The 17,851-nt window shown below is 37.8% G+C and overlaps 2 protein-coding genes across 4 annotated transcripts in view; one reads left to right on the forward strand and one right to left on the reverse strand.

The window, feature by feature from the left end:
* The window catches only part of NECTIN3 (nectin cell adhesion molecule 3), a 56,445-nt gene extending 44,689 nt beyond the window's left edge, over window positions 1–11,756 (reverse strand). Inside the window, exon 1 of the mRNA XM_016118774.2 lies at window positions 11,447–11,756. Coding sequence (XP_015974260.1) covers window positions 11,447–11,612 — 166 coding nt within the window. The 5' untranslated portion in view covers window positions 11,613–11,756. The remainder of the gene's footprint in view (window positions 1–11,446) is intronic.
* Window positions 11,757–12,148: 392 nt separating this feature from the next.
* Window positions 12,149–17,650, forward strand: LOC118601572. Of its 3 annotated transcripts, none has more exons than XM_036218504.1 (2): window positions 12,149–12,760; window positions 15,745–17,650. In XM_036218504.1, exons 1-2 carry the CDS (start codon window positions 12,209–12,211, stop codon window positions 15,769–15,771), a joined length of 579 nt encoding a protein of 192 aa, XP_036074397.1. In that variant the 5' UTR covers window positions 12,149–12,208; the 3' UTR covers window positions 15,772–17,650. The 3 variants fall into 3 exon arrangements, with proteins under 3 accessions (XP_036074397.1, XP_036074395.1, XP_036074396.1); XM_036218502.1 differs by having other exon boundaries at window positions 15,826–17,650; XM_036218503.1 differs by lacking the exon at window positions 15,745–17,650 and adding an exon at window positions 13,085–13,761.
* Window positions 17,651–17,851: the final 201 nt, after the last annotated feature.

Consider the following 17,851-nt stretch of genomic DNA (forward strand, 5'->3'; position numbering starts at 1 on the left):
TGTCAAAAAGCAAAACTATATCTAGTGTCTCAAGGGGCAGCAAGCAACGACCTTGAAAAATGACCTCTTGATATTATCTTGGCTGTATTTCTGGATGCCCAGCCTCCTTTGGTTCTTGATTTCCATACCTGACCCACCTAATATCCTTCAATCAATTTCATTTTAACCAAAGTTAAGTTTCTGATGTTTGCAATTAAGAACTTTGATTGGTGTCTTAGCTCAGGCTGCTATAACAAAATACCATAAACTGGATTTCTTAAAAGACATTTATTTCTCACAGATCTGGAGGATAGGAAGCTTGAGATCAGGGTACTAGCACAGTAAAGCTCTGGTGAGACCTTTCTTCCTGGCTTGCAAGCAGTTGCCTTCTTGCTGTATCCTCAACATGGTTAAAAGAAGTTCTAGTGTCTCTTCTTATAAGGGCGCTAATTCCATCGTGGGACCTCTAACTCCATCACCTCATCTAAATCTTATTACCTCCCAAAGAACCCTTTTGGATACCATCACATTATAAGTTAGAGCTTCAACGTATGAATTTGGGGATGACTACAAACATTAAGTTCATAACAACTGTACATTATTCAAATTATTCTCTTATCTTTATCTCTTCCATTCTCCCCCTAAAGTAGGCTCTACCCTACTACTTCTTCACTATTCCTTTATTTGTTAACTTTTTCGAAATTTGACTTCTTTCTCTTAATTTGACTTCTTTTTATCTCAAACCTGAAAATTCCCAATTCTACATCTAAATGTATTAGTCTATTTATCAAATTAGATTTTCTTTCCCCAGATTATTTCTCCCTTCTTTTCCTTCCTCTTATTCAATCAAAATCCCTCGATCTTGAATTTTTCCCCCAGTCTCATTTCCCCTTCTTCCTTTCTTCCTTCTCTTCTCCCTTCTTCTCTCTACCCCCTCTACTTCCTCTCTCTTCAAACAACTCATCTAATACAAATACCTCAATGCTGGTAATTCCCAATTCCGTAATCTACCCCTTACCCTCTCATGACAAATATCTAAATATGGCTTTAAAATATACCCCAAAGGCATCACAATTAAAATTCTTCCAAGAAAGTCAAAGGCTGTGGTAAAGGGTTAAAGAAGTACAAATTAGTAGTTGACAGATGGTCATGGGGATGGGAAGCATGGCATAGGGAATGCAGTCAGCATTAATATATTGGCTAAGTGGAGACCCAGAGGAGAAAGAACAATTAAGGGGATCGTTTTGAAAACTAAACTATATAAATGTCTAAACAATGTATTGTATACTTGAAACTAATAATAAAACAAAATTTAAAAATAAATAAATGATTTACTAAGTAAAAAATGGTGAGGATTAATCTTTTTAGAAAACTTTTCTAGTCATTCAAGACAGGAATCTAAGTTCATATTCCACTCTTCTTTCCCCACCCACAATGATACCCAAACACCAGGTAATTTATTTCTCGGATCTAGCCCTCCCTTCAAATCCCTCTGCCAAATTGCCATATATTTCCACGACATTCTTTTTGCATGGATGACTGCAATGGTTTTCCCTTTTGCTTGTCTCTTTTATCTCCAACATATCTTCTACATTGCTGTCAGAGCTATACAAAATTCTCAAATCACAGACTCAGTAGTTACCTGCTTTCAAAAACTCCTCACTGCCTACCACACAAAGTTTAATCTCTTTAGTTAAATATCTAAAAATTAAGGACTTCCATAAAGCTCAGGCTTAAACCACATGAGAACATTAATTTCTTGCACTGTCCCCAATCCAATGGTCTCTTTTTGGCCTAGAATGCCCTCTTTTTCATTGACCTTCCCTCACAAATGGAAATCAATCTCCCTCTCCTTCTTTCTTTCTCCCTACCTCCTCCCCACCCATCTGTCTTTGTCTGTCTCTCTATCCCCCCATACACACACGCAATTTTCTAATTCCAAATCTCTTAACATTTATATTTTACATTTCTTAATGACAAAGACTCCAAAGGGTCTAGCACAGTCCTTTCTCTGTAACAGACTCTTTGTGGTTTAATATTCACTTCCTGTTTGAAATAACCCTGTTTTACCTGTCTGCACTTTATTCCATTTTTGAATACATAGCTCAAAAGTTTCATCTCCTCTAATTAGCTTTTCTTGATTCTTTCAGGCTTTACTGATCTTTTCTTAGGCTGTATCATACTACTTGGTATGTTGTTACAAATGTCTTTTATACATATATGTTAGCATACATTAATCTTACTAATGTGTTTACAAGCTTCGGACCAGCCACCATTTCTTATTCTACTGTGGTATCCTCTATTACCCAGCATTTAGTTGGTGCTCTACCACCTGTTTCTGATTGATGCTCAATAGTACCCAATCTATTCCCTCCTCTAATTTCTAGGCCCTTTATTTTTTACAGTACAGGTAGAGATCAACTGTTGTAACTAATTAAACATTATAATATTTAAATAGTAAATATTACTCAAACCTCTCCTGAAATTTAAAGCTCACAAGTCCAGATAGTATTTTAATCATCTGATGGGAGACAAATCTAGAGTGACTATTTTAGATGACTGTAGAGGGCAGCAAAGCAACAGTAGCACCCTCGAAGAAAAACATCTTTTTCTCAGGGAACTTCAGATTTGTTTTTTTATATTTTAACAGATGCTGTTTTGATTAAAGCTTTTAGAAGGCAAGAGACTTTTTGGCATGCTATATACAAATTTTGCCAGCTACTCATATATTTAAAAATTTTCACTATCAATTAGAAATATAACAAAAATGTATCAATGCCCAGATCCTTTTACACACAATTGAAGAAATAAGTTTGCTGAACAATGCATGGCTTTGAAATAGTCACCATAATTACTAACTTGTTTACGAATCTAAAAGTTGAAAGTTTTTATTGAAAAGTGTAAAAATAATCTTAAATACAGAAAAGAATGTCAATGGTCTAAAGTAAACAGTCTTATAGAAATAAGAGGTGTCTTCATTAGTATTACTAATTCTAGCCTTGATATGTCTTCTTTTTGTTATTCAAAATCATTCAGTCAACTGTAGGGGCTATGCCAGCTTTAAAAGAAAAAAAATAATAAATCCTCTACTATTGCACTTTTGTACAACAAACATAACAACTTGAAAAAGGAGTTCCTTACCATTATTTCAATATTAAAGTTCACTGTGGTTTTAATATGAACTAGTCAAATGAAAAGGTATCACCAAAATAATATCTTTATAATCTGAGAAATGCTTAGGAATAGGGAAGCGACTATAAAAGTTGATATTCAACACACTGCATTATTTTCATGTTTCTCAAGGTTTTTGCTGGTGGTAATTTTTTACCTCTTTTAAGTTTAACAAGCAGAAATCAAAGATTTACAGTAGCTGCCCACAGCCATTAACATGCACAGACTCATGATTTAGTGAAAAATTCTATTTTGTTGTCCAGCACTTTACCCTTAATGAGGATAGAACTGTTAGGTATGTACCTTCTCCTGCTTGAATCTTTTCAATAAATAAAGGAAGAAACTGAGAAGCTTTTTTAAAAATTTTGCATTTACAAAAAGGAATCTGGGTATCTCAGAGGAGATAAAACTAAAGTTTATTGTCTGACTTAGTATTAAACTGAACTTATAGCCATGAATGATTATCTCTAATCTAAATCAAATTAAAAGGGAATTTGGAGTTCATAATGACAAGACACTTGTGAAATGAATCTTAATCTAGCCCACAGTAGCTATGACTAAATTAGAAATCATATTAATAATTTTCAAAGACGATGGCCTAAGATATTTTAGTGATGACAGCCATGTCTATCATGGATAACATACAAAAATAGTTACATGAAACTGATCTTGTGATAGTTTACTAATATTTTATTATTTTTGTTTTGCCCTTGAACTGAAGCCACTAGAAGAGTTGAGCACTCTTAATTATATAAAATGCTCTTAAACACTGAGTTGAGTCCTAGCTGTGTGCACCTATTTTTAAATTTGTCTCTTAGTGTTTTTCATATCTTTATTAATAACAGCAATGGTATATTTTCATTACAAAATAGATTAGCTATCTTAAATTTACTCATTTTATTCCTAAAACTCAAACCCACATGAAGATGTGTCCTACATCAAGTGGGGTATCTCCCACAGAAGCTGCTTAAAACTACATCTATCCTGGGGTAAATGATACACACCTGAAACTTATATTCTTCCAAAGGTCAATTTGCAAACACCTCAGATTCAAAATGGGTAAGACAACTGGGAATAAAGAGATAGAACTAAAGAGAGTTTTTAGGGAAAAGTAAATAAATAAATATCTCATCAAGGAACACCTTTAAAACCTATCAACCTTTTCTATTTTATTAAGTAAATATATATACATATATAATATTACATATATAATATTAAATATATACATATATAATATAAATATAAGTAAATACAAATACAAATATAAATTTATATTCTTCCCCCTATCTTGGCAGGTAGGAATAGGAATAATGTCAAGATAGAAATAACAAAGCTAAGAACATATTTTCCTAGTGTGTTCTGCACAACATAGCTTCTGCAATATAATGTATTACACCCCTCCTCCCAAAAAAACTTAGTTTGTGAAACAAAATATTTTACTGAAGAATTTCTTAGACCATTAACTAATTAATGCACAAAGTTACTTTCCATGAGTGAGTTATATAGTTAGTTTTCTCATTGCCAAATGTATTCAACCATGGTACTTTCTTCCAAAAACATATCTTCTTAGACTAGTATTCCATTGAAATACTTTGGCAAACATTGCTCTAAACCCTAAAGCATGTAAAAATGAACAGAATTTGCATGCATTTCCCACTAATGACCATAGGTCACACTGTTAAACACAGAACAGGATAGGCCTCCAGGGACTATGGATTTGAAAGATATCTAGGATCAGATAGGCAATGAAGCACATTCAGAAAAGTTTTTATAATTATTTATTATAGCTATTACCCTATTATTATCCTATTATTTCAACAAGGAGGATAAAATCATAAATCAAGTATCCTCTTGATACAGTTTTATAGTATAGCAAATTTGGACAATCCCTTAAACAGTTATAATGGAAGAAAAAGCAAATGCTAAAATCCATACAATAAAAAAAAAAACGTGGTGTTTATTCTGTGATATGTGCTATGATATATACAGTGAAGTCTGAAGCAAGTTCTTTATTGCAAAGACTACATATTTTATAATGTGCAAAAAGAGCAAAACAATTTCTAGTTAAATACTACATAACGAATATAAAAAGTAACTACTTTAGAAAGAAGAAAAGCTCACTCTATACAAGAAGTGGTTAAGAGAAGGCTTCATTGGGAAAATAATCTTAAACTGGGCATTTCAAAATTTGACTTGGTAGGAAGACTAATGTCATTTTAGGCCCTAAGAGTAAGGACTAGAGAAGGACATATCTATTTCAGAGACAATAAAGAGTTTAGACCTGCACTGTCCAATATGGTAGCTACCAATCACACTTGACTACTTAGCACATGAAATATAGCTAGTCGAAATAATGATCTATAAGTGTAAAATATATACCAGATTTCAAAGACTTACTATATAAAAAAAAAATGTAAAATATCTCAATTTTTCACTACTAATTGCAAGCTGAAATGATAGTATTTGGGGTATACTGTGTTAAATGAAATATATTAATTTCATCTCTTTCTTTCATTATTTTTTTACTGTGGCATTAGCATAACTTAAAATTATGTATGTGGCTCACATATTTCTATTGGATGGTGCTGGTTTAGACTACATTTGATTTTGCTGTTAAACCCTTGAAAAAGAAATGTGAGTGCCCTCCCCATGCCAAGTACATGAGGATAAAATAGTGAACAAGACAGTGGAGTATTATTTCTTTCAGAAGCGTGACCACATCTGGTCCAATCATAAATAAAAATACTGTAAAAATCACACTTGTTGAGGCTGAAAAATCATCTGAAGATGTCTCTTAAATTTTAAGACTTAAAAATAAAAATGTCCTAATCTCCAGGCACCATTCTCTTCCACTCTTACAAAAACTGTTGATCCACTAAGTCCACAGTAGAGCCTGGAATGTTTTTTAAAAACATTTCCTATTAATTATGATTTGAGTCCACCTGCATACACTGTTTTTGTTGACCCTAGCGATATGAGAAAACTGATTCATAGTCCCTCCTCACTTTTAAAAATTTTATTACTTCCAAAGAAACCTAGGCTGAGAGCCTAAAGAGCCTCAACCAGGTGTAATGGCCAATGTATTTAAAATAAGAACAAGCTTCATATTATTTTTAACAATTAAAGAAAACCAAATAAAGATTTTTTAAAAACTATCATAACCTCTCCCATTTATAAAGTCACATGGGTATTTACCATCTTACACCAACAAAATAATCATCCAAAGTGCTGAAAAACATACTGTCAAATTCTCAGCCACTTAATCATTATGAGCTGGTATGTTTCCACATATGCCTGAAATTCCAGTTTATGAATATCTACTCACAATGCCAATAGGTACTTGTTTCCTACTCATCTTAATTAACAGAATGAATGCCGGGTAGTTATCGAAAAAAAAAAAAAAATGACAACAATCTCCCTGGATATTAAAAATTCACAATATGAGTATGCAATACAATATCCTTTCTAAAACAACTATGGTACCTGCAATATGACTATACCTAGACTTATAGGTGGCAGCTCTCACTAAAATTTTAAAGTAATGACCTACACTACAAGAAATGAGTCATTTAGGAAAAAACTTAAAAGCTCATCCTTGATAAAGGTACACAAAAAAAATTAAATGATTAAACTATGTCAGAGCCTATCATAAAAATACAAATCATAGCATTTATGAAATTCAGGAAAGGATAAAAATTCAAGATTTTTGCAGACAATTTTAGATAAATTTAAAAAGTAATCAAAAGTACGACATAATGGTACATAGAGTTTTGGATCTGAGTGCTTGGCATGCAAAATCATCTTTAGTGTTCATTCCATTCCATTATTGATTTAAGGGCTATTTGATTTCATCTTACATTTATATATTAATAACTATGTTTAGTTAAATGCCACATATTTTGTAAACCATATAGTTCTTATTGCCAATTTTTATGAAGATTTTAATAGGTTACAGAATATGCTGTAGGAATATATTATTTACTCACTAATTTTTAAGTGGTAAATTACAGAATGTCAAAATTTTTTTAACAAGGGTATCACAACCAGCTTCTCTTCAATAATTTTCAAATAATAGGGAATAAGCCTTAAGTTTTATTCCTTAATTACAGAGATAAAAAGTGTATCAGAGCTGCTGAATCACTAAATTTTATATATATATATATTTATATAAGTGTACGTAAGCCTAAGTGATATAAACAAGGTAAGACAATAAATACAAAAACGCACATATAAATATATAATTGCCCAGCTTTTTCTAATTCCTATTTCTGATGCTGTAGCTAATGCAAAAAAAGATTTGGTCTTTTTTGTTTGTTTTTAAATTTGGTTCTTTCTAGCTTTGTTTAGGATGCAGTGCAATATGTATTATAGGCCCCAATCTGATACCATTAAGTAACTTGATAAAGTAGAAGTAAAACTGAAGCTCTCCTCTTCAACTCTACATTTTCAACATAATCATCAATATTCTAAGTGATCTTATGGAACTGTCAAGTTCTAAAATACATTCCACATCATGAAGGGAAGATTCAACTCAGTTTCGTACAATTACACAGTTGAGTTCACCAGATCCTAATATTCTGAAAACTGGTCATCTGTATATTTAGCTGAAGTAAATTTAACCAATATCTAAGGAGCACTGACTGGACTATACAGTCAAAATAAAGATGCAAAGTACAAATACAGCAATTAACTTGAAAACTCAATTATTCACAACATCAGGGTAGAATTTAAGAATGACAAATATCAGGATGGTTGGCTTTAATGTGGAATATAATAAATGCTAATATTTGAATGTTTACTATATTGCATACATTTGCTAAGTGTTTTATTCTATTATTTCATTTAATCCTCAAAAGAACGCTATAGGCAAGGTGATAATATTGTCTTTTTTTTTTAAAGATGAGAAACTTTAAGTTTACTGAGGTTAAATAACTTGCTAATGATTCATACATCTATTAACTGGCAATCTTTTTTCAGAATGAAATTTAGGATCTACTTTAGTATCTAAATTTGATTCTGAAAAACAAACTTGTACATCAGCCACAATGTCTAAACTCAGTAAGATCTGACCCAACTTATTTTTTTAAAGTATCCCCCCCCACCACCACCACCACCACCACCACCACTCAGTTCACATTCACATACCTCTACCTAATGGGTTAGGTATCACTCTGCTGGGCATAGTACCTCATGCAGATCTCTATTATAGACACCAAACTGTCCTATAATCATCTAGTTCCTTTATGTTTACCACAATGCTATATCCTTGAAGGCACAATTCTGCCTTATTCATGTCTTATGTCCTCAAGTACCTACCAACAGCTAGGAATGTAGTAAGTACTGAAAGTGCTGGTAAAGGTTCAGTAACATATTAGATCATTTTTTTCTATCAACTTCTGAACATCCACATGAAGATAAAACTTTGCTGAAAATGGAAATAGTAAAATCACAGATTCTAAAAGGAACTTACTAAGGTCACATAATCTAGGTTCTCTATCATCAACACTACATCCCTACTAATATTCTCTACATCTCAAGAAAAATGTCAGAAAGAAGAGTGAGATAAATCCGATCCCCTATGAACTGATCATAAATATGGAATTACAGAATTAAATGAGTTTATCAAGTCAGATGGTGTAAACCTAGTCTCTTTGCCCTTCATATCTAGGAATTTGCTAGGCTTTAAAAAAGAAAAAAATCTGGCGGTTGGTCAGCCTACAAAATTCTCATTTTAAAAGTTCAGTTCTTCAAGTAAGACAGATAATGTACACCCCTAAAACAGGAAATCTGATGAAATTTTTTCAGACTATCAAGTCTACTAGTTACAAGGGTCTCTTCAGCAGTCAAATTAAAATATGAAAATTATCTTGTGCTAATAGATGATATTGCAGAAGTTGAGCATAGTTAAGACTATGCTAAACGTAAGCCACATATGAAAAACATCAGCAAAAAGAAAAAAAATCTGTATGTGATTTTAAAAAGTACTGATTATGATTAACAAAGCATCAGACAAACATCTCTTTAAATCTGAAAAGTCTTTTCAACTCTAAAACTGACTACTTAAACACTAGGTCATGCCAAACCTTGTAAGCAGTACTATGAATGTTAGATCAACAAAAAGGTTACAGGAAGAAAATTCTGTTTCCATACTTACTAAGCATCCATAAGTCACAACTGTGTCCTACTCAAAGACGAAATTTAAAATAGAGAAAGGTTGATGGAAAAAAACTCGTCATAAGGGTTCACAAATCAGGGTGTTATAACACTATAAGCCAAAAATGGAAGCTCTTTAAATGAGCAGCGCACAGTAACAGAAAGCTAGTGTCTGTCTCTACAACTACAAGCAGAGTTAACTCTAAAAACTTCAATTTACACCTCTTCTAAATCATGGTTCATTTGCCTACACTGTTTGAATTTTCAGAATTTTAAAATATCAAGTCCCTTCTATAGCACATTATTAAAGAGATTAAAAAAACTTTCCTTCCACGTGAAAAACCAATGTGTTCCTTCAAAAAGTCATCAACACTTCGCTTGCACAATAACTGTGAAATTATCTAAATTATCTTTTCTTGTATAAGCTGTATATATTACCTAGCTTCAGTCTTCCACAGAGCTTTTGCCTAGCTATGTAAGCCTTTATTGGAAGTACAAATAATACTCTCTCAATCCTTAACACAATCTAAGTAAAGAGAGTAAACTGTTAACACTCCCTTCAATTTTTCTCCCATCCAACTGTAATCCACAATCCTCCTTGATGGAAAATAACAGTCAGTACACAAATTCAATCTAGAATCTTGCATCAGTTTTCAAAGGTAACAGCATTAAGAAATTGTGTGGTGGAACCAAACATATGCAGAGTGGGCTACAAAAACACTATAGATGAGACAACATGCCATTTATCATACTATATTCTATAAATCAGAAACTTTCATCACAGTGCTTGCTTGAAACTGTGGTGAATTGGTTGCAGAAATTCTCAGCCTATAAGGGGCACTCAATCTCTTGAAAACTTTACCTCCCATTATAATCACCCTGACACACCTACTCAGAACAGAATTTTCTTTCTTCTAAACCACACTATCCAAGAAATTCACATACATCTTTCATTTTAACAAATACTGGTAAAACTTTTGGTTTCATTTAAGATTTCATTACACAGTAAGATCCAACAGTAGCCGTATGTACCAGTAAAAATGTACCAATCTTTGGGCAAACATAAGTTTTGCTTCTCTACTTTCTTCACCAAATAAGAGTCTTCAAATAAAACGTCCTACAAGCATCGGTATTGTCAAAAGACAGATAGAGCTAATCCCCAAAGACTGGTGGCCTTATTTTCCCAAATCACTGCTTCCACCAATGACCACTTGACATACACCTCTCGCGTGAAAGACACATTTTGTTTTTTTTTTTTTTTTTAAACAGGATCCTTAACAAGTAGGCTTCTAGTCTCGATACCTAGGAACAGAACTTAACAAAAAGACTAGCTCCCAAATATAACAAGGAAACTGCAACATAGCACGAGGAAAGAAACAGGCAAGAGGAGTGGAGTTTGTTTTGATTAGAAGAGCCGGGGCACAGTTGATGCCATAGGTATTTAACACATAAATTAAAGTCCTGAGGACAAATAAGTGTTTGCAAAAATAAGCACTGACAGTGTGAGAGATGTCGCACAACCAGGAAGGCAGCCCACAGGCTCGATGCAAAGCCACTGAGAGGCAGCCTGAGCAGAACCGGGCCGGAGGACCAAAGAAAATTGACTGTAGAGGATGCTGTAGGGTGGGCTAATATGGTGCCTTCTCCAGGGTGGAAGGCGATGAGGGGTGGAACCGAAGGCTTCATTCCGCTGGGCTCTGGTCCCTGAAGGCACTGGGCTCACCGCTCAAGTTTCACCGGAGAAAAAGGAGGCGGCAAATGTGCACCACGACACCTTAACCCTAGTCCAGAAGTCCCCGCTTTGGGCTTCCGGCTCGAATGAGCCAGAAGTAACGGTCACCTTAGCACACGGAGGAGTGCGGGCAGAAAGCACTGCCCCTGAAGCCCGGCCATCCGCGCGGCCTCAGGGGAGGGGAGCGGGCGGGCGGCCGGCGCCGCACTCGCACGCCCTGGCCCTTCCCGGGCCTCGCCCCGGGCGCGGCGAAAAGTTTCCAGCCAAAGTCCACGGCACCCACTCGCGCAGCCAACCGCCGAACGTAACCGCCTCGCCGCTCCGGAGAGCGGCCCGCGCCGGCCCGGCCGCGGCGCCGAGACCCGTGGTCGCGCCTCCCGCACCCCGCGCCGGCCGCCGAGGGTCACCTACCACAGAACCGGGAGAAGAGCAGCAGCGGGAAGAGCAGCAGCAGCAGCAGCGGCGGCGGTGGCGTCGGGGGCGGCAGCAAGAGCCCGGCCCCGGGGGGAGAAGCGGAGGAAAGTTGTGCTTTGCCGCCTCCGGGACACAGCGGAGGCGGCCCCGGGGTCCGCGCCATTCCCCACCCTCCCCCCGGCCCGCTGCCTAACCCGCCCCCACCGACTCCCCCGGCCCCGGCGCTTCAGGATCTGGGCGGCGGCGGCAGAGCGTTCGGCGCGCGCGTCCCTAACTCCTAGTTCTTGAGCCGTCGCCGCCGGCTGACACTCAGCCCAGCGCTCGCGGATGGCTCGACTCCGCCGTCGCCGACGCCACTGCCGAGGCTGAGGCGGGAGCCGCCCGCCACCGCCGCCGCCGCCACTCCCCTCCCCCCGGCACCCGCCCGCTTCGAACTCCTGGGAACTCGGAACGCACCACCCCGCCCCGCGCGGGAGGGGGAGAGGAAGCCGACCCTCAGAGCGAGTGCTGGAACTCGCCCGCCCTCCCCTCTCAACTCCAGCTCCCGTCTGATCCCGGATTGCCAGCCGCTTCTCCTCCCACTCCGCCCCTCTGCACACGCTCCTCCCCTTTCAAAAAAAAAAAAAAAAATCTCTGCTTTCCACTTTGATAACGGGGTTTCTCCCAAAGCAGAGCTTTTAAAAAGACAGGAAAATCTGGAATAGGTTAGTATGCCCCGCCTCTTGTTTCTGCCTCGTCCCCCCCTTCTCAGCTTTTCCAATGGTCTCGCCCACTCCACCCCTCGCGGGTCCACTGCGTTCCCGGCGCAGACAGAGGCAGAGGGCGGCGGGACCATCCGGCTCGTGGTTTGCCTCACTCTGGCGGGGACCTAGGACCAGGAGGATGTGGGGAGGGAAAAAGAGGTTGGGGTTGCCCTTCCGTTGCCCAAGCCAAAGATTCCTGTCTAGAAAGCTGGACCCAGCCTGCTGGACTAGTCATCTCTCTCCTTGCCGGGGGTGCAGGAGGCTGAAAGGAGAGACTTTTTCCTCCCTGCTTTCCGGGACAGCTGGGCTCCTCCGAATTTCTCCCTTCTTCCCAGCCCCACGACCCCCCAGCCCGCCGAGGCACGTTTTCACGGGCTGTTTTCTTGCTCCTTTCACTAAGAGGGAGACTTGGTGGAAGGGTCCCCGTGGTCGGGAGAGGAGAGGGGCCCCAGAAGGTTTTCTTTCCCGCTTTTGCTTCTCCCGACTGCCACGCTATCCTCTGTCCTCGTCTGGCGACTGGCAACAGGAGGCCATGGATTTCCCCCATCGGAGCGCCTCGAGTGCGGAGGTGTTTTTCTTTGGTTTTGTCTCATTTGCATGCTCGCACGTGTAATTTTATTTTCATTGCTTGTTTTCCTTTGACTTGATTGCGGGAAAGCGACCCCGGGATGTGTTTAAGAGGAGCGTCTATGGTCCACCACGACCCTCCCTCACCCCTGACAGGTTGCGTGCCCTGCGCTCTTCATCCTCTGTCACGCATAGCCCTGGTGGCCTGACCTTGGAGACATAGCCACCGGTGGCGGTGGGAGTGGTGGACGATTCGGACCGTCCCGAGGGGTACCAGAGGCAGAGGACACACGTCCTTAGTCTTGACACTATTAATTTTACGCAGGTTTTGCTGTCTCCACCAATAAGAAAGTCGACCAAGGATTTAGCCGACTGTCTCAGCTAAACTAATGCTTGCCTGCTGCCTTCAATCGCTAGGGTCTCCCACCCTACACCCACTGGCTTACAACGTTTTACTCACTTCCCAGGGTACACACCATTATACACTATGTCCACCTCTCTTTTTTTTTAACTTCCACGTCCCATCCTGTTCCCTAGCGCTAAGTTTAGAACATCTTTTCCTCCACCCCCCTTTTCACTTTCTCTATGCCTGCCTGTTTCTGTCCCCTGTAAGCCTGTCTCCTGCAGCCACTCTTTTATTATCTGTCCTCAAGATGCACCTACAAATAAACCTTGTCCTGCATTCGCTCCGGGAGATCCCCTGATGATGATGATGATAACTGACGAAATGTAGCTATTGTGACATTCCACAGCTATGCTGACACCACCGTTTTCCTTGAGAAAATTTATTTTACTATTTCCGCGTTCCTAAACCTAATTTCACGGCTAAATTTAGAGAGCTCACTTGCAGCGACTAGCTAATTATCTGTTTAGATAGCACTTTAGCACGTTGTTGATACCCAGTTAAATGTTAAACAACCAAAATGTTAATATCGCTAGCCAGTTTCATTCTCCCAGCCTTTCCCTGATGATTCCAGTCTCCAGAAAAAGTAATTTAGCCAACATTTGAAAAGGTGCCAAAGGATTAATATGGGGGCCATCGTGCAATTGCTACAGAGACTGCGAGGGATTAGCTAGGATAGTGCTTCTCAAAAAGATGATATGGAGCTTTAAAAATATATATTTCCTCCATATTTTGATAAATTGGATTAGTGGGCTATTGTGATTATATTCTCCTCTGACCTAATAGTGAGAAGAGAGCTTGGAAGAGAGCAGTATTTATAGATGTTACATAAGCATTAAAAGACCACCATGCTGGCGTTTTATATGCATACATACATTATGTTCTAATAATAATTTGTGTTGATATAGCATCTTCAGCCAGAGATGTCAAAGCACACTGATACTTTTCACAGAAGATAGCAATTACAATCATCCTTACTTGACAGTTGGAGGAACCTAGGCAGAGAGGTTAAGTGCAAATAGTAGAAGCCATGTGTGGTGATTTTCCTGCCAAAAGCAAGTTCTTGCTTCCAGGAGACACCACTGATCTCTCAAAATTCCTTATAAAGTTAAAACAAAATTACTAATGTAACTCAAATTTCTACTGTGTCCAGTCTTAAATTACATTCTCCTCAAATAAAGACATACCCTCCCCAAGCTTTCCAGTTGGAAGTTATTATTAGCTACAGAAAAAGATTTTATGTTACATAGTGCAGCTCTTTTTCTAAGGGCCAGAATTACTGTTGATTTCTAAAAAACCATTAACATGAGAGTATCACCGGTTTATACCATTTTTAGCTATCTAACTTTACAGTTAAGTTTACTTTTGTTGTTTGAGGGACAAACTGATTGAAAAAATAATTATAGCTAACATTAATGTTTGTGATACCATTGAATCCAAATTATGCATTTATTTTTCAAGAAAAAAATTATCTGAATAAAAAGCAACATGGTCTTAATGCCAAAAATGATTTCACTGTTTTTGGTTAAGAGTACCGATGGTATCCATCCCACTTTCTGCCTCAAAAACTGCTGGCCAATTATCGAGTTTCATTAATGCTTAACTAAAAAACAAAGGTTGAAATGTTAACAAAGAGGTAATCATGTACAGTGCTGGACATTTTACACTTACTCAAACATTTTAAATTAAAGATTTGAGACTGTTATTAGAATTTCATACTTGACTCTGAAATAAAGGGAGTATTTCACAGTAGAGGTAGGCCCTATTACTCTAGGTAGTTCATTTACCATCAGCAGTTATTTTATAACCCGCCATGCGAAGTATAGCTTTTCCCTCAGTGAAGGGGATGGGCAATGCTTTGTGGAATGTTTGAACTTGGTACTATACTTGATAATAAGTTGATTTTAACTGGCTATAATCATATTTTCTTAAGCGGAATTTTGCAAATAGCTAAAAAAAAAAAAAAAAAAAAACAGCAAATACCCTTACTCCTTTCCACACACAAATCTACCCACTTGGAAATCTTCACCAACCTCACATTTATCAAATGCAACTATTTCCTACAGAAAAGTTTCCCCCCTCCCCTCAATTAATTCATGCTGCTTTATGTTTCCCTTAGGTCTTTGCTCGAATTTCACTTTTATCATTGAGATCTTCTACGACCACTTCATATGAAAAAGCCACCCTTACCCCCAATCTCTATCCCCTCTTAACCTGCTTTATTTTCTCCCCTGTACTCACCATCTGACATGTTATATCTTTATTTATTATCTGTTTTTCCTTTGCTAAAATGAAAGGTCCACAGGATTGGTGGGGAGCTATTTTTTCACTGTTGAAACCCAACCACCTAGAACAATATCAATCATATAGGTCCCAGATTAGATGATTAAATGATAAATTTAGTGGCATAGCATACTCAAGTGCATGTCTACTGGCAGATAACAGAAGAATATTAATTTTTTAAGGTCTTGGGTATATGATTAAGTTGAGTTTTTAAAGCTGGAAAATAGACTTAAGACTATTGCTTAAGTCTTAACTGCTTTTAGTGTTACTTATTAATCTATTGTCTTTCCTCTCCATAGTCACACTTCCGCACTCTGGGTTTGTAATACTTGGGCTGTGGCTCTGCAATCCATCTCCTTTGCCAACTTACTTCCTGGTAGGTTCTATCGATAGAAGTCACAGGAGGGAAGGCAGTAGAAGAAAGAGACCTATCAGCATCACCTCAGCAGTAACAGCCCTTCACACTATCATCAGCAGTTGGTTCCAGCCTCCCACTCGTTTTATGCTCTAAGAACCAGACTCATCATGACCCCTCAGAAAGTACCAGCACCAGCCAGGCTGTGCTCACTTCTCAAAGTCTAATCCCTCGCTCAGCAAGATCCCATCTCTGAGCTTCTGAGTTCTCATAACCCAATCTTTTCCCTTTGTTCCCTTAGTTCTAAAGGTGACAGTCACCTCAGACCAAAAAGTTCCCCTTTTTGGTCTGGAGATCCCCCTTCAGCACCTGTGTAAAAACACCCTATTATTAAATTCCCTTGGTAACATAGTATGTTCTGTTTTCCTGATCAGACCTTGATTGATGCTCAATTTTTCAGTGACTATTTCTTAAAACTTGCAACAGTTATTTTCCTCAAACTGTTTAAAATCACATCAATCCATCTATTAATGCGAATAGAAGCATTAACAGAAATGAGCACAGTTTGTTCATTTTATTGGCAATAATCCAGATTGAGCAGAGGTGAGTTTGAAATAAGTAAATTTGGAGGAAATTATGTTGGTGTTTTACCCATATATACATATGATTTGTTTTGTTGTTGCTGTTCCTCATCTAGATAGTGGTAAAAAGTAGAAATTTCTAATTTTTGGTGATTTATTTCTTTGATGGACCTTGATTACATTTGAGAATCATTATGGAGCTAAAAGATAAGAGGATTATTTGGAACAAGAAGAATTGGACTTCTCTTAAACTTACAATGAAAATAAGCATACACTTCAAATAGCTATCTAAAGGCTAACTCTATTTATAATGTACAACTCTTCTGTAGAGCATTGGGGTTCCAAAGAATATACTTCGAGAAACTGATATCTAGGCAGAAAGAAGATCTATGCCATAGCATGATGGTAGGTTAAATAAAAGGGTAGGTTAAATTAAGCAAAGATGGTTGGGCTACTGTGCACTGGAGTTTATGTTAGGTGTTGGGAATGGAAAAACCCAAGTCCTTACCTCTCAAACCAATAACAACATTCTTTAAACAATGGAGGGATGTACAGCGTAGGCTAGGGCAGAAACGGAGTCCCACGTGTACCTAAAAGAGACTGGGAAGGCCTAACAGCAAAGATAACATTTGAATAGTCTTAAAGAATGACTCGGAGTTCTCTATACAGATAGGGTAAAAGCAGCAGAGAGAATAGAAGGTTACAGAGGAATGACAGAGTGTAAAGTGTGTTGGAAACCACAGGTATTTCTGTGCTGCTAGAGGGGAAAATGCAAAGCAGAATTAGGGGAAAAGGCAAAAAATGGTTTGATGGGTAAGCAGGGAGTTTCTAAACTGTAAAGATTTTTATCTGGTAGATCATGGAAACATGAAGAACTTTGAATATGGAATGACAAGATTGGATTTGCTAAAAAAAATTCAGAGAACGGTGAAGGAGAAGATGGGTGAATTGTCAAGATTTGGGAGAATTATAAGCAGAAATTTAAAAAGTTGTAAAGAGCAGAGAGAATGAAAGTCTGAATTTGAGTAGTGATAAGTTAAAAGAAAATGAATTCAGGAGAATTTTAGTATTTTAAAAGAAAATAGTTTATTCCCACAGAGGTTAGAATATGGTGTAGCTAGTAGCTAAGAGATGGTGATGCAGGCAAATGAGAGAAGAAAGAGTCAAAAATACTAGCAAAAGGATGAAAAAAGAAGCCTTCAAAGGTAGTGAAAATATGGGTAGAGGCAGACAGATATTAAAAGAAGAGACAATATGGAGAAGAAAATGGAAGGGGATCAAATGACAAAGGCTGCAATAATATAATAGATGGTTTTGTAAATTATATGGCAAATTTTATAATTTTCTACTTTGTAGTATTCATTTAATTTTTATGGGCATGTCTTAGATCCACATAATGTCCTGTACAGATTTTCTTATATTATCATTAATAAATATTTGCTAAATGAAAGGAAGGGAAAAGAGAAAATA

This window comes from Rousettus aegyptiacus, unplaced genomic scaffold (genome assembly GCF_014176215.1).
Source record: "Rousettus aegyptiacus isolate mRouAeg1 unplaced genomic scaffold, mRouAeg1.p scaffold_m13_p_4, whole genome shotgun sequence".
NCBI classification, from domain to species: domain Eukaryota; kingdom Metazoa; phylum Chordata; class Mammalia; order Chiroptera; family Pteropodidae; genus Rousettus; species Rousettus aegyptiacus.

Bases quoted from the DNA above. Each gene is read 5' to 3' on its own strand.
- LOC118601572 (XM_036218502.1), top strand. From the start codon at position 12,209: ATGGTCTCGCCCACTCCACCCCTCGCGGGTCCACTGCGTTCCCGGCGC. The intron at 12,761-15,825 runs GTGTTTTTCTTT...ACTTCCTGGTAG, and splicing joins GGAGCGCCTCGAGTGCGGAG to GTTCTATCGATAGAAGTCAC.